Here is a 14,654-nt window from a genome sequence, read left to right as displayed (position 1 = left end):
TACCTACCTCCGGAATATCTTGAATTCAAAAACGCTCTGTTGAGAACTCAACAAGTCAGTTATGCGCGGGACTCCCTCTGGTCGCATAACAACTTTAGTCATATTTTTAATTGTCATAACACTTTAGGCATAAAATTGTAAGTCATAAAAATATTTAGTCAGAATTATTCCTGAGCATAACTGGGTTTCTGTCAGAAATGAGCTATGCCATAATTTTAATTAATTAAATTCGCATAAAATTTTAGGTTAGGTTCGTTAGGTATGCACAAAAAATATATTACAACTGCTATGTATGTCATCACTCATCAAATATTATGGCTAAAAATGTATGACGCAATATATGTAATATGACTTTTCATTTGTATGCGCAATGATGATTATGACACAAGTTGTTATGCGTATCAAAGATATGACTTAAACTTTTATGCAACCCAATATGGACCCGTTCTGTACACATGAGAGACTTCTAGGTCAGAGTGAGACACAAGTCACAGAAGACGATGCTACTCAAAGATGCACAAAGGTAAAAAAAAAAACAATTTCAAACAGAATCAGAAGCTGCAAGTACTTACAACACCTAGTCTACTATCTTGTATACCGCTATTTGTGCCGTTCACGAGAAAATTCTCGCACGAGAACATTCCCCATACAAAACGGAGAACATTCTCGAGAACGGCACAACTATATGTATACCTAATTGAAAGCAATAAACATATACCTGCTTTACTATAAACTGTGTAATTTTTTATGGATTTCATCCTTTTAAAACGTTTCTACATAATATTAGGGCGTTACTACTTGGGCGACTTACAAGTTAGTATTTTGTTTGATATCTTGTAAACAAAAAATTAACAAAATTACAAGAAATCAAACAAAAAAATTTACTTGTAAACCGCCCAAGTACACCTAATATTATGTAGTACGAAAGTACCTACACATACGGATGCATAATATGTAGATGTACACGCACACATACATAGCTAGTCTCGGATACAAATTAGAGATAACCAGGAGATAGCGCTTCGAAATTAGTTTCCTTAAAATGCTTAAAGAGGGCTCTCTTTTCCTGTATACTTACTTTACTCTTTGCCCTATTTATTACCTAGTCATGATTACCAACGTTAATATTTTATGTCAAGTCACCATGATGTTATAATAACAGTTCCTCGAACAAGTTAGGCGCATGGCACATTACATCCGATTAGCACGTCACTTCGATGCTTGAGCGAGACAACGCTATGCGCGTCTTATAGCGTACAAATCTAATCGAAGAAATATTTATAAATATATTGTACCTCTAGTGTACCTCAGTGTACATTTAATAAAAATAGCTGTATCTCTTCCCACAATAAGTTACCCCCCTATAAATATTTGGTTTAAATTCGCTGAGGTCCACCCGCCATCCTGACGCTCACGGTATTTGAGGCAAGCTGAGTTTTTTTCTCATACTTCTCCTATCATAGCCTAACTCAGAACTGCCGGTCTGGATGCAGGGTAGCGGGGTTAAATCAACCCTTATATTTTTAAAGTTTTTTTATTTTCCCTGAAAATGTTCTTGAGGCAATCTCTAATTTATTATAAGTCAAATCGTAGTATTATTTAAATAGTAATAAAAATAATATGCTAGAACATTTGGTCGGGCCTTGCCATATGATTTTTGTTAAAATGAAAAGACCTTGTCTAAAAAATTGGTGATGGAAAACAGCGTAAGGAAACCAGACGATTCAAAATTTGGCCTGTTTTCCACTTTAGGTTGGACTGCCTTCAGTCTCTGATGAAAAATTTGTTCGTTTGGTGATTATCTTCTTCGGGATCAGGTTACAGAGTGGACATTAAGGCTCCTTTATAAGTATTAGCAAAATGCCGAGACAATACCAAGGTACTAAATTATTAGATAGATAAAACGTTTATTTGAATGGTGCAGAAACACACAATTTAATTAGCAGAAAAAATAATATCCAGAAAAACGAGAAATGGATTTACTTGCTGTACGCTGTGTGCATTGCAGCAAAATCAAAAGGGTTCCAATTCAGCTATAAGCTTCACTCTTTCGAGCAAAGCACTGATATTCTGCCGGATTATGATAAAAAAAACTAGTACAGTAGTGTAAAAAGGATGTGGTGGTGTTTATAAGTTCCGAAATTAAATACATACATAAAAAATAAATAAAAAAAATGGCCATAAGATAAAAGTGAGAAAGTGTGTAGGTTTGGTTCTAAATCTCCTAGATAACCTCTAGCACAATCGAAATAGAACAAACCTTGAAATCTCTGGAAAAGTCCTGAAATTTGGTATGTATGTAAATTAAAGGCCAGTTTTTCATGTCCTGGGACCTCAAGGAATCGCAGCCATCTTCGTAAATGTGTACCATCCTGGAGACATTCGCGTTTTACTCTAAATCTACGTTATCTAGGAAAATTATGGTGTAAGACAACATTTAAGCTTATTCAATTCTACACAATAAAGTTCTAGATATCTTTGCGGAAAAAATACATTTTGTTATAGCGCTTATACACTTCCAGGGGACATTCTCTTAATAGGAAACTCGGAGGAATATGAATTCCACTTTTGTCCACACATGATCTACCCCTAAATATTCCGGGGATTTATTATTTAAAACGCCAAATAGGAAACATATTAGTCCATAACAAAGTAAATAAAAGTTGGTGCCAAGACTCTACTTTGTTTAACCTTATGGAGTTAATTATAACCATGACATGAGTGTTAAACTTAAACAAAAAAAAAACCTAACGGAGATAAGACCACTGGTGTTGGATTTTTTATATTAAAAATTATAAACTTTAGTCAGAAAACTGCAGTTTATTCAATTTGCCAGAAACGTCAAAACACTTCACTTTAGCCAAGTTTACCCAAAATGTTTCAAGTGTGGTGTCGTGTTGTTAGTTTTTTTTATTTTTTTATTAATAATTCCTAACCTGGAAGAGTTCGATTGTTCTTTAATTACTCCTAGGTGCGTTGGATAATTCCATAATTTATATTTACCATATCAATTGATTTTATCTGCAATTATCGGCATGATAAAGCAAACGAAGTAGTATACGTATAATAATTACTGTTCTGACTTTAATCAATCATTGTGTTGGTATCATACGAGTCGAACAAAAAATGAAAATCGTCACCGCTTTATTCTTAGCATTAGTAACAATTAATTTAAATGAAGTTGACTCTTTAAACATACTTGGAATCTTTCAATATCATGGAAAGAGCCATTTCTTTGTATTCGAACCGTACCTTCGAGAATTGGCGAAAAGAGGGCACAATGTTACGGTCATATCCCATTTTCCTCAAAAACAACCCTTACAAAACTACACCGATATCAGTTTGGTTGGTAAAAAGGAAATATTAGAAAGTGTTATAAATATGGAGCAGAGTATATGGTCGACGGTTGAATTGACAAAATATATTTTCGACAGTGTTGTGGAAAATTGCAGGATACTAGTGGAAGACGAGGCTGTACAGCAATTAGTGAAATCCCGGACGAAATATGACCTAGTGCTTGTAGAAGCGTTCATCAGTGACTGTGCATTAGGATTAGCTTACAAATTGGAAGCTCCGGTGGTCGCTCTAACGACGCATTGTTTAATGCCATCGCATTACGATAGATTTGGCGTTCCCCATCAACTTCTACAGATTTGGCCAAATCCAGATTTCTTAACACGTTTTTTATTAACAGTGTTTTTACCACCTCTTAATTGGGTGTATCGATACTATCAAAATGCGGAACAAGCGATTCTGGCGAAGTATTTCGACGATATTCCACCGCTCGAAGAGTTAGGGCAGGATGTCAAGCTGCTTCTTGGATACTTTCACAATTCCATGTTCGGTCCTCGAGCTTGGCCCGAAAATATAAAAGAAGTCGGGGGATACCATGTCGCCAAACCGAAACCGCTGCCTGAGGTGAGTACCCAACTAGACTCTCTTTCTCTACATTTTGAAACTGCTATTTATTAAGGTTTTATAAACAAAAAGTTGAATTATTTTCTAATTTAACATTTAAAAATAAATAGGTAAAACGAATCTTAAAATTAACTACTAAAAACTATTCCCCTGCGGCATAGTGCCGTACCTAGATGCTAACAGCATTTCCTCGCTGTATCGCAATACTAATTCTTTGTGCGAGGAAACTTCCAGCTCTACGATCACCGGTGGCATCTGCTATTCTTTTTGACAAATCCTTAAATAGAGTAATCACATTCGAACCCCACGGGCCAAAGGTCTCGACACCAAAAGATACGAAGAGACCCCTCTATTTGGGATTTTTTAATTTTTCCGCCCCCTCTGCCGCCGCGCCGGCTTTTTCAGGTGTGCCGTGGAGATGAGACGGGGCCAGGGTGTCTGCACATGTGGCGTCCCACACCAGCACCCGTCCCATCTTCCACGGAATTAGTGTCATTCGATCCGTCCCTTAGTTTTATTTATTTTTAGGCCATATCTTTGACTGCCATGGCAACGCGGCATTTTGTGTAGCTTTTAAATCCCTGAGTTTAATAAAAAATACAATCATCACACTTGATTTATATATGTAATACTATATAAAAAAAAATTTCAAATAAAATTTTATACGGGACATCGCTTTTGGCTAATGGGTTAAAGTTATATTTAAAAATTCTTGTGGATAAAATGTTTCAGGCCATATGACTATACGAATAAGCTGTTTGTTACTTATTCTTGTTATTTCAGAAATTAAAACAGTTTATAGAACAATCGGAACACGGAGTTATATACGTAAGTTTTGGTTCAATGGTAAAACCGACAAGCCTTCCGAAGTATAAACTGGAAGCCATAGTAGGAGCGCTGTCGGAGCTACCACAACGAGTGGTCTTTAAATGGGGAGAGGACCAATTACCTGGGAATCCGAAGAACATATACGTGTCGAAGTGGTTACCGCAGAATGATATTCTAGGTATGTCAAAATCAACACAACCTCATCGCCATTGCGCACGTCTCAGTTGTTTCAATGAATAGTTGATGAATTTACAATTAAAAGTACAGTAAGCAATTCAGTTAGGAACCAAAAATATTGTTGACAGAGATCTTTTTTGTCTTCTTGTTTAGAAGAAAGCGTTTAAAATTACTTACTCCATAAAGTATTATTAAAACCGAAATAATCAGGATGTTTTTTTTTACTATGAAGCCCATAAAAAAATATGGAACGCTCATTCGCTTCTTGAACGCTCATTTGTACCTACTTCACAGTATTAAAAAAAATAACAGACTTATAGAAATAAATTGTTTAAGGCAAAAAAGCAGTATTTTTAATTTTTTACAATATAAGGACGTTTTGTATTACAACGTGTAAATCTAATAAAAATTTCAAAGCTCATCCCAATATCGTGGCGTTCTACTCCCATGGCGGGCTCCTGGGTTCGACAGAGGCCATACACCACGGCGTCCCCGTGGTTCTCACCCCAGTATTCGCCGAACAACCGCTGAACTCTATAGCTTTGGAAATGAAGAGATTTGGCGTTCGCATGCCGTTTGATGAACTTACCAAAGACGCGCTGCTAGAAAAATTTAAGACCGTTTTGGATCCAGAGTGAGTAGTTTTTGTGATCATAATTTCAAAATAATTAAAATGTAGTTGGCTGACTGTAGGAACTATAGGTAAAGCCTGACCAATAATATATGATAATGCGCCATATTGCGGAATTTCATTGGAACTAAATTTTTCATACTAAACTGAACTGTCACCCTATACATGAAAATTACAGCGCCCTTTTGACAATGATCATATATTTCTGGTCGGGCTTTACCTACAATAATATCAATAAAAAAATGCTCTTCATTTCTGCATTTGTGCGTATCTATGACATTAAAATAAGCAAAGAGCAGACATTTTTATTACACACTTTTAGCTTCACCGCGTGTACTCTTTGTATGTACCTCTAATATGTGCTTTAAATCTTGTACATGGAGCTGATCTGATGATGCAGTTGGAAGATAGCCAAAGGAACTCTTGTTGAAACACATAAACACATTGAGTTTAAGATCTCGAGAAGTACTTGTTACTTGATTGACATGCAAAGGAGAGAAAATACTCTAGATTGATATTTCAGTCATTCTAATTCATTCCAATTAGTTTCGAATTATCAAATTTAATTTGCATAGTCATTGTTAACAATAATCTTATGGATACTATGTCATGGTGACTGGCCAAACCTCTAGATTTAAATCGTAGAATTCAGCATTCGCATGTGTGATATGATGTAAGTACCTGATAATAGTCACAATTATCAACTGTTTTTCTAATAATTTTAGGTTCAGAAGAAGAGCAAAAGAAATCTCCAGGGAATGGCATGACCGACCCATGTCGCCGATGGACAGCGCCGTCTATTGGACAGAGTACGCCGTCCGCCATCCAAACTCCACGCTTCGAATAGCCGCAGTAGGCAAACCTTATTACCAACTTTCAGGGTTGGATGTGCTATTCACTATTTTTATTATTTTGTTTATTAATTTGTATGCGTTTGTTTTTGCTATTAAGTACTTTGTATTTGGAAAGAGAAAGAAATCAAAGAAGGATTAAAGTCGTGATTGGGTGTTTTAGTATAACAGTAATAGTAGGTTGATAACCATGAAATGAAAGGCATCCATTTCTGACGAGATTTATGTCATAATATAAAGGGGCCCACTGATTAGCAGTTCGCCGGACGATACGAGTATCTGCCTGTCAGTTATTCGATTCAAATTGTCAGCTTTTTCGAATAACTGACAGGCCGATATCGCCCGGTGAACTGGAAATCAGTGGACCCCTTTAGACCGAGGTTAGAATGGGTGCCTTTCACCCGAGTTTAACTTGTGTTAAAGTATGTTTAGGGAAACATACTTAATTTTTTTTTCGGGGTAAGAGAAACCGTATGAGGAAAGTCCTTCTTCGTAAGTATTTTAAAGTTAATTTTATTTACGAATTGGCTTTATTTTTAGTATTATAATTTAATTTAGTTTTTAAAATTGCTTACTGGGAGGCTCCATCCCCTGCATCATAACTATGTACGCTTTTATGAAATAAAAAAATTGTAATTTTGAATTTTTATAATTTTTGTAAAATAATTTGTCATATTTAGTAACTCTATTTTCCCTACAAGTGTCCACCTTAAGCCATAGTTCCTCTTACCCCACCTGACCTAATGGAGTAGGTAGGTAACTATTAATAAAGTGCTGGTAAATAAAAAAAAATAATTATGTAAATAAGTAGGTGTCAGTCATACCAGTGGTATTTCTAATAAACCGAAATGAATAACTTTTCGAATTTAAATTACCTTTAGTAAGTAAATTATTCTTAGGATAATCAATACCATCATTAACTCTACCTCCATTAATTACGAGTATAAGTAATATAGGCGAATTCATCGTAAGAATCGCAACGGATACTTAGTGTATAAAAAAATTACCGAGGATAAAATTAATTTAATATTGGACCGTTAAAAATAGTCATTATCGTCAGGACAACGCGAGGAAGAAGGAAGGAAGGAAGAAAATACTACGGTAGTACTACGCCTGCTTGTAAGTATATTCTGAACAATTCTACCTAGGACCAGAGAGAACTTGAAATAGGGGTGGATTGTTGTTATTGTTAACTTTTAGAATGCCATTTGACTTTGATACTTATTCATTCAATGTTAAATTTGTTAAATATCAAAAAGTGGCGCCATCTTACCGGACATAACCCAAAGGTTTATCGCTCGAAATGATGCCGCCACATACCTTTAGCCGTTGATCTATTAGATGGCGCCACTTTTTGATATTTATCAAATATAACACATATCAGTGAAGGTATAAGGATCAAAGTTAAATGACGTTCTAAAAGTATTAACCATGTGTCGAAAGATGGCAGTAAATTTACTGTGGCTACAAAGTTTGACAATCCACCACTATTTCAAATTCACTTTGCTAGGACAATAAAAAATTACATCAAGTAAATTAAAAACCCTTGTTCCGATTACGTTTAGATAACTATAGACACGCTATATTTGAATGATTTGTGATTATCAGCAACTCTACGCCCAAAAAGGTCACTGAACCCAACGCGCAAGCCCCGTGCTACGCCACGTGACTCCCTAAACATGTTTCCCGTTACGATCATTACGTTGGCTCACCGAGCTTCATTTCCATGGCCATTGGTCAGTCTGGATCGAGTGTGAGACACGAACGACGTATGATTTCACGCGTGCACCGGTTACTTCCGAAAACGATGTTTTAACCGTTCCAAACGAATAAGTTGTTAGTGAAACAGTGTAATTTAGTGACATTGACTGCATGTATGTAGTTACAAATAGAAAAGTTTTTAGCTGAAGTGTTTTGTTACATCCTTGCCCTTGAACGCAATGAAGTCAATCATCGTAGCATTCACTTTACTTATCGCACTAGCGCATACCGCTAATGCCCTCAATATCCTAGGTATATTTCCGTATCATGGAACTAGCCACTTCTTAGTGTTCCGCGTGTATCTTCTGGGACTCGTTAATAAAGGACATAATGTTACCGTTATCTCGCACTTTCCGGAAAAGAATCCGCCGCCTAATTATCACAGTATCAGCTTGGCAGGAACTATAGAAATACTTAAAGATGACATGCCGATAGAAAAGTCATATAAAACCATCTTCAACACAGGATTATTCTTAACATCCACTGGTAAGCAGAACTGTGAAGTGATGCTCAAGAACAAAAAAGTGCGTGATTTAATCGATTCTAAAGCTAAATTCGATGTGATAGTCGTTGAACAATTTAACAGCGACTGTGCATTCGGTATTGCATACAAACTGAACGCTCCCGTAGTCGGCATGATGTCCCATATATTAATGCCTTGGCATTATAGGAGACTAGGCATCCCATACAACACAGCGTACGTGCCTTTTCACTTCTTAGAAGGAGGTTCTAAGCCTACGCTATACCAAAGAATAGAAAGACTATTATTTGATGTGACCTTCAGAACCCTTTACTATTTCTTATCGCAAAGAAGCAACCAGAACACCCTCGCTGAGTACTACGATGATATTCCGCCCTTGGAAGATTTGGCTAGAGAGATGAAGTTCCTTCTTGTATACCACAACTTTGTGCTAACTGGATCCAGGCTTTTCCCGCCTAATGTAATTGAAGTCGGCGGTTACCATGTCGAAAGGGCCAAATCTTTAGCGGGCGTAAGTATCCAAACTATCACATAAAAAGCCTAAGTAAGACGGACCACTAACCGAAAGATTGACACCTGTCCTTATACCTTCATAACAGAAACCTACTTACTCAAATCTTTAAACACACACACACACACAGGCACACACACGCGCACACACGCACACACACACACACACACACACACACACACACACACACACACACACACACACACACACACACACACACACACACACACACACACACTTTTTTCATTTTCATTTTCATTTTTCATTTTCAAATGTTTTGGCGCTACACTGAAACCGCTGACAAAAAATACACATATATAAAATATCTACCCACTTACATCGGACAGCTAAAGTCGTCTTTTTTCCCTGTTAAATTACTTTAAAGCAAACTGTATCTACTAACTTATTAGCTGTTTTGTTTCGTTTGCAGTTCGTTTTCGCTCTTTCTTAATAGACCGCGAGCCAGGAACAGATTTCCATGACCAATCGCCTCCCGGGCGAAAGCTCGTACAGTGGTAAACGGCTATGTATGATGAACCCTCGTGGACTTCAACTGCCGCTCCGTTGGTGGGTTGAGGAATAGCAGCCACCGAAACACGTAAATAAAGAAATTTGTCATTGCCTCCCATTTGATACTTCGTCAGATGATAGTTTAGTGATATTGTTAATTTAAAAAATCGTCACCCGGTTATATCGCGGTAGTAAGAACGTCAGCTGGTCGCATGAACATGTAAAAATAAGCGCTTTACCTTTTTATGATAGCAATAACAAATCATGAAACTTTGCATGCATAGCATTTCATCAGGTGAAACGCCTGAAACGCCATAAACGGATTACGCAATTTACACATTAAGCATACTTTGCGGACATAAAGTGCTAAGGGGCGTATTTTTTACATTTTACAGCTGACGGTCTTTCCACCGCGATACAACCGGCTGTCGGTTTCTATTTATTTTCATCACACTTGCTCGAAAAAACCCTATTTCATGCAGGTGTACTGAAGGACAAAGGCCTATATTGTTTCCGCGGGAGTTATGGATTGAGAAAAAAGCCATAACTCCATAGGGAGTTATAACTTTTGTTAATTATGTCACTAATTCATACAAACCAAGTAGCGTAAATGAGTTTTATTTTTAAAATACTGTCGTTAATAATTTAATATGTTTGTTTATGATTTAAAATATTTAATTTGATTAATTTAATAGCCGTTAAAAATATTTTTACTTAATTTTCAATTGTGGCTGAATGCCGAATAACCGAATAATAATGCCTAACCTGTCAACAAATGACAATATGGCGGACGAATGTTTGACATGTCACCGTATTTAAGAATAATTTTGCTTAAAATTTGGTTTTTTCTTCGCAAGTGTGACGAAAAACGTGTGTAACTTCGGGGGTAAGAATATTGCAAACCAACCTGCGGCTGTCTGGAATTACCACCCTCGCTTCCAAAATTTCACTTACCCCCCCTCGTTGCACCATGTACTATAAACTAACATCTGACAAAGTATCAGCCGGGAGGCGATGACTGACGAGATATGCTCCTGGCCCGCGGTCTATAAAGTTAACGGTAAAGCTACAGTTACCTGTGTTATTAGCCTTTCTTCGTTGTTTTTTTACAGGCTTTGAAGACATTTGTTGAAGAAGCGAAACATGGTGTAGTTTATATAAGCTTCGGATCCGTGATCAATCCATCCTCTTTGTCTCCTGAGAGGGTGCAGACCATTTTGGACGTAATGGCCCAACTGCCGCAGAGGTTTATCTGGAAGTGGAGTAACAAGACTGTAGCTGTTGCTCAGGATAAACTTTACACTGGCAGTTGGCTGCCTCAGGTTGATATATTGGGTAAGCGTAATACCTACTTTGTAAATATAGTTGTATTGTAAAATATCTTGTTTAGTGATACCTAGTCATATTTAGTGATAACTTTGGGAACAAATTTATCAAATACCAAAAACAGAATAAAATAAATATTTAAGTGGGGTTCTCATACAACAAATGTGCAACGTTGCGTGCCGAGCGCGGAGAGTTTCGGCACCGGCAACATATTCTCGGCGACAATTTTTGACGGTCCGTGCATGGCACGCAACTTTGCTGCCGTTGCTGGTCGGTGGCGAAACGTGCCAGTGGGCATAATCATCCCATAGTTTTCAATACAAAGAATATTGTATCGCCTGACACGTTCCTATTACGGTCATGGTATGTTACGGTGTAGTGGACAGAGACCTTTTTATTAGTGATATTCAGAGTTATATTGTTAATAATGAAAGCATTGTTGCTAACTTCTCCCAAGTCTCTCCATTATCCGTCCTTATTATTTGTGATCAGGAATATATTTGGTATCGACGAAGACGATTTAACAACATGAACTTTATGCCCCACAAAAAATTTCACCCAAAAGACTATACTATAAACAACTTAAAAATAAAACTGTTGTTAATGTTTTTTTACAGGTCATCCAAATACGTTGGCCTTTTTCTCCCATGCGGGGATGGGTGGTACCACTGAAGCCATACATTACGGCGTGCCAATAGTTGCCATGCCAGTTTTGGGCGACCAGCCTGCAAATGGAGCCGCCATAGAAGAAAGCGGACTAGGAGTGCAAGTTCAAATAAGGGATTTAAATAAAGAAAATCTGCTGGCAGCATTCCGAAAAGTTTTAGATCCCAAGTAAGATTACCAATGCTTATTTCTCTTCTTGTTTTACCTAGCGTTATCCCAGTCTTTACTAGGGTCCGCTTTCCTACTTGCCTGCCACTTTGCACGATCTTGGCGTCCTCTCGTGTGAGCCCGTTTACCAATGCTTATTTTTTATCAATTATAATGATCAACTTACGGTGCCAAATCTCGGCTATCATTTGTATTCTTCTGTCCTGTTCCATTCGTTCATATCTTAATGTTTATCTTCTTTTTTCAGGTTTAGAGAAAGAGTGAAGCAGATTTCCAAGGCATGGCATGATCGACCAATGCGCCCGCTAGACACAGCAATCTACTGGACCGAGTTCGCAGCTCGGCACAGTAACTTCACATTTAGAGCTGCGGCTGCCGACACACCTCTATATCAACATTTCTACTTAGATATTATAGGCGTTTTGTTCATCTCCTTATATGTTATTACAAAAGTTTTAAGTTTGTTATTCAGCTTATGCAAATCGAAGCCAAGAGTCAAAAATGTCAAAGCAGATAACAAAAAGACAAATAAGAAGTCAAAGCGTGAATGACAACACAGGTAATAACAGTCACGCATTATAGTATTTTATGCAACAGTTGTATAAGAAGGGTCAAAAAAGGCGAGTGGCGTGAGTTACAATGTGAGCCGGAGCCGAAGGCGTAGGCGAACATTGTAAAGGAATACGCCACGAGAATTTTTTGACCTACTTATACAACGTTGCATACAATATTTTTCCTACGAGTCAACAAAAATAAATCTTAATTTAGGTAAACAAATTACAGCAAAAGTATATAGCCAAGACGCGCGAGCATACCTTGTTACGCGCCCAGCCCGCCCCGGGCCGCGGCCGGCCGGTCAGCGACACCTTCTCGTAACTCATGAGGCCCTGGTACTTGCTACTTGCAAAATTAATTTTTGGACAGTTTTTTCTCAATTTTGGCCACCGTAGCCTACGGAGACTAATAAGCAACGCTAAGCGGTCTTCGTAGTCTATGGGTGTTGCTATATTACGGGTGTCACATGCGTGTTTCTGACTTATGAAGTAATTATTTTTACTATGCAACCAAATGAATATTTTGTAAGTTAGCAGCAATGCACTTAGCTTAAAACTGTATTCGTTTTGGTTTTGTTAGGTTGGTAGCCATTAATCGCAGTAACATTATAGCTTATAAAAGCACAAGAGCTTTTATGAGGAATAGACAATATAGACTTTTCTTGAAATCTTTTATGTATGTTCTTATATTCGTGTTAATGAATGCATAAATGACAGATAACAGTAGAGGAGTAGGAAAAGTACTTTTAAAGGCCTTCTATACATTTTTAATATGAACCTGCGTTGACGAGAAGCCGCGGCGCGCCGAGTTGAATTTACCTCCTCGCATCGCTCGTCAACTCGGCGCACCTCAGTCAACGCAGGGTGGCGCGGCGCCGCGCCGCGGCTTTTTGTCAACAGACAGTTTCATAGTAAATGTATAGGAGATAAGGTTGGCTTCGACTATAGTCGAATCGAGCCGCGTTGAATTGAATTGTGTCGCATTTGTTCCGTGTGCGTTCATCACAGGCGAATTATTGCGATTCAATTCGCCTCGGCGAGCCTAGTGGACGCCAGCCTTAAATAAGTAGGTAGGTAAGCTAACTTTGCACTGACTTGAACAGAGTGAGAACGTGTCATTAAACGTCATATTTTCATAGAAATTTTACATTAATGATGACGTGGCCATAGTTTTTCATAGCAAATGCCATGCAAAGTTATTAGCTTGATGAGACTTGCTTGCTTGATTGCCGCTATAGTTACTTAAACAGATTATATGAGATTTAATCATTTTATTTCATCTTAAAGATCGTTTTTCATCATATGGAGACCTCGGACGTAAATATAAAGCGGGCCGTGTAAGTCTTTACTATTTTGCCAATCACAGTTGAACCGTATCACCGAGCAAGAGATGTGATCATAGAAGACTAGAGATAGCGATCCAAAAGTGTATAATCAAACCAGTTTAATTGGAACAATGGAACAATGTAGATTGACGGCTGAACATTATACAAAGTCACCCGCCAAGATTTGCATTTGCAGTGTCTGTGTACAGTCGCTATCAGATATATCGAGCGGTCAAAGCGCTTACAAATATCTGAACAATGAACATGCCTCTATTGTCAAGGCGTTAAAGTGCTTGTTCAGATATTTTTAGCACCTCGGCCACTCTGATATATCTGATGGCGACTTTAGGTACATGTGTCACTGCCAAAAGTGCCAAGTTCGTGCAAACTTGGTCGTTATCTATTTCAGTTCGAAAACAAACATTTCCAGCTAGGGGCCTAGCCAAAGTGACAATTGTACATCGACAAATTCCAAACGAATAGAAAAAATGTACGGGATAACAGGGCCTTTCTCTGTCACTCTAATTACGCCTTAATTGGAATAAAAGAGAAAGATGTCCGCAATTTGCGAACTTCGTGGCATTTTATATTAACAATTATCATCATGGCTAGGCCCCCTGGTGTTCAAAATGGTATCTCAAGTATTGGTAATTTATTTGCAACCATTGTGATATGATTGTGATGTACTTGAAATATAGCATAGATGAATTTATATAAAAAAAGAGTTTTATTGTTTTTAATTTCGCATAGAGAAGGGTGCTGGGCCCATAACCTGAAACGACTTTGTAGCGTGTGATTTAAGCTAGTGATAGACGTACAAGAAGGACCTTTTATGACATCATTACTCATGTAATAATTTTAAACAAGATCTGGAACAAACTGCAATTTTATTATTGCAAAAAAAAAATCCTACCTACTCTTATTACTATCTTTGTCTACCAAATTGA

At 37.6% G+C, this 14,654-nt stretch overlaps 1 protein-coding gene across 1 annotated transcript; it reads left to right on the top strand.

The window, feature by feature from the left end:
* The first annotated feature begins 3,039 nt into the window (after positions 1–3,039).
* On the top strand, positions 3,040–14,654 carry LOC133525849 (UDP-glycosyltransferase UGT5-like). The gene is made up of 9 exons (XM_061862254.1): positions 3,040–3,918; positions 4,702–4,924; positions 5,341–5,557; positions 6,280–6,544; positions 8,310–9,158; positions 10,781–11,003; positions 11,612–11,828; positions 12,076–12,409; positions 13,124–14,654. Exons 1-8 carry the CDS (start codon positions 3,127–3,129, stop codon positions 12,377–12,379), a joined length of 3,090 nt encoding a protein of 1,029 aa, XP_061718238.1. The 5' UTR covers positions 3,040–3,126; the 3' UTR covers positions 12,380–12,409; positions 13,124–14,654.

This window comes from Cydia pomonella, chromosome 15, assembly GCF_033807575.1.
Source record: "Cydia pomonella isolate Wapato2018A chromosome 15, ilCydPomo1, whole genome shotgun sequence".
Taxonomy (NCBI): domain Eukaryota; kingdom Metazoa; phylum Arthropoda; class Insecta; order Lepidoptera; family Tortricidae; genus Cydia; species Cydia pomonella.
Note: the sequence above shows the minus strand (reverse complement) of the source record. Positions and strands in the feature narration are given on the sequence as shown.

What these genes read in the sequence shown, in the direction of transcription:
- LOC133525849 (XM_061862254.1), top strand. Translation starts at nt 3,127, where the DNA reads ATGAAAATCGTCACCGCTTTATTCTTAGCATTAGTAACAATTAATTTA. An exon ending in AACCGAAACCGCTGCCTGAG is followed by an intron (nt 3,919 to 4,701) that starts GTGAGTACCCAA and finishes TTGTTATTTCAG; the next exon opens with AAATTAAAACAGTTTATAGA. An exon ending in AAGACCGTTTTGGATCCAGA is followed by an intron (nt 5,558 to 6,279) that starts GTGAGTAGTTTT and finishes TAATAATTTTAG; the next exon opens with GTTCAGAAGAAGAGCAAAAG.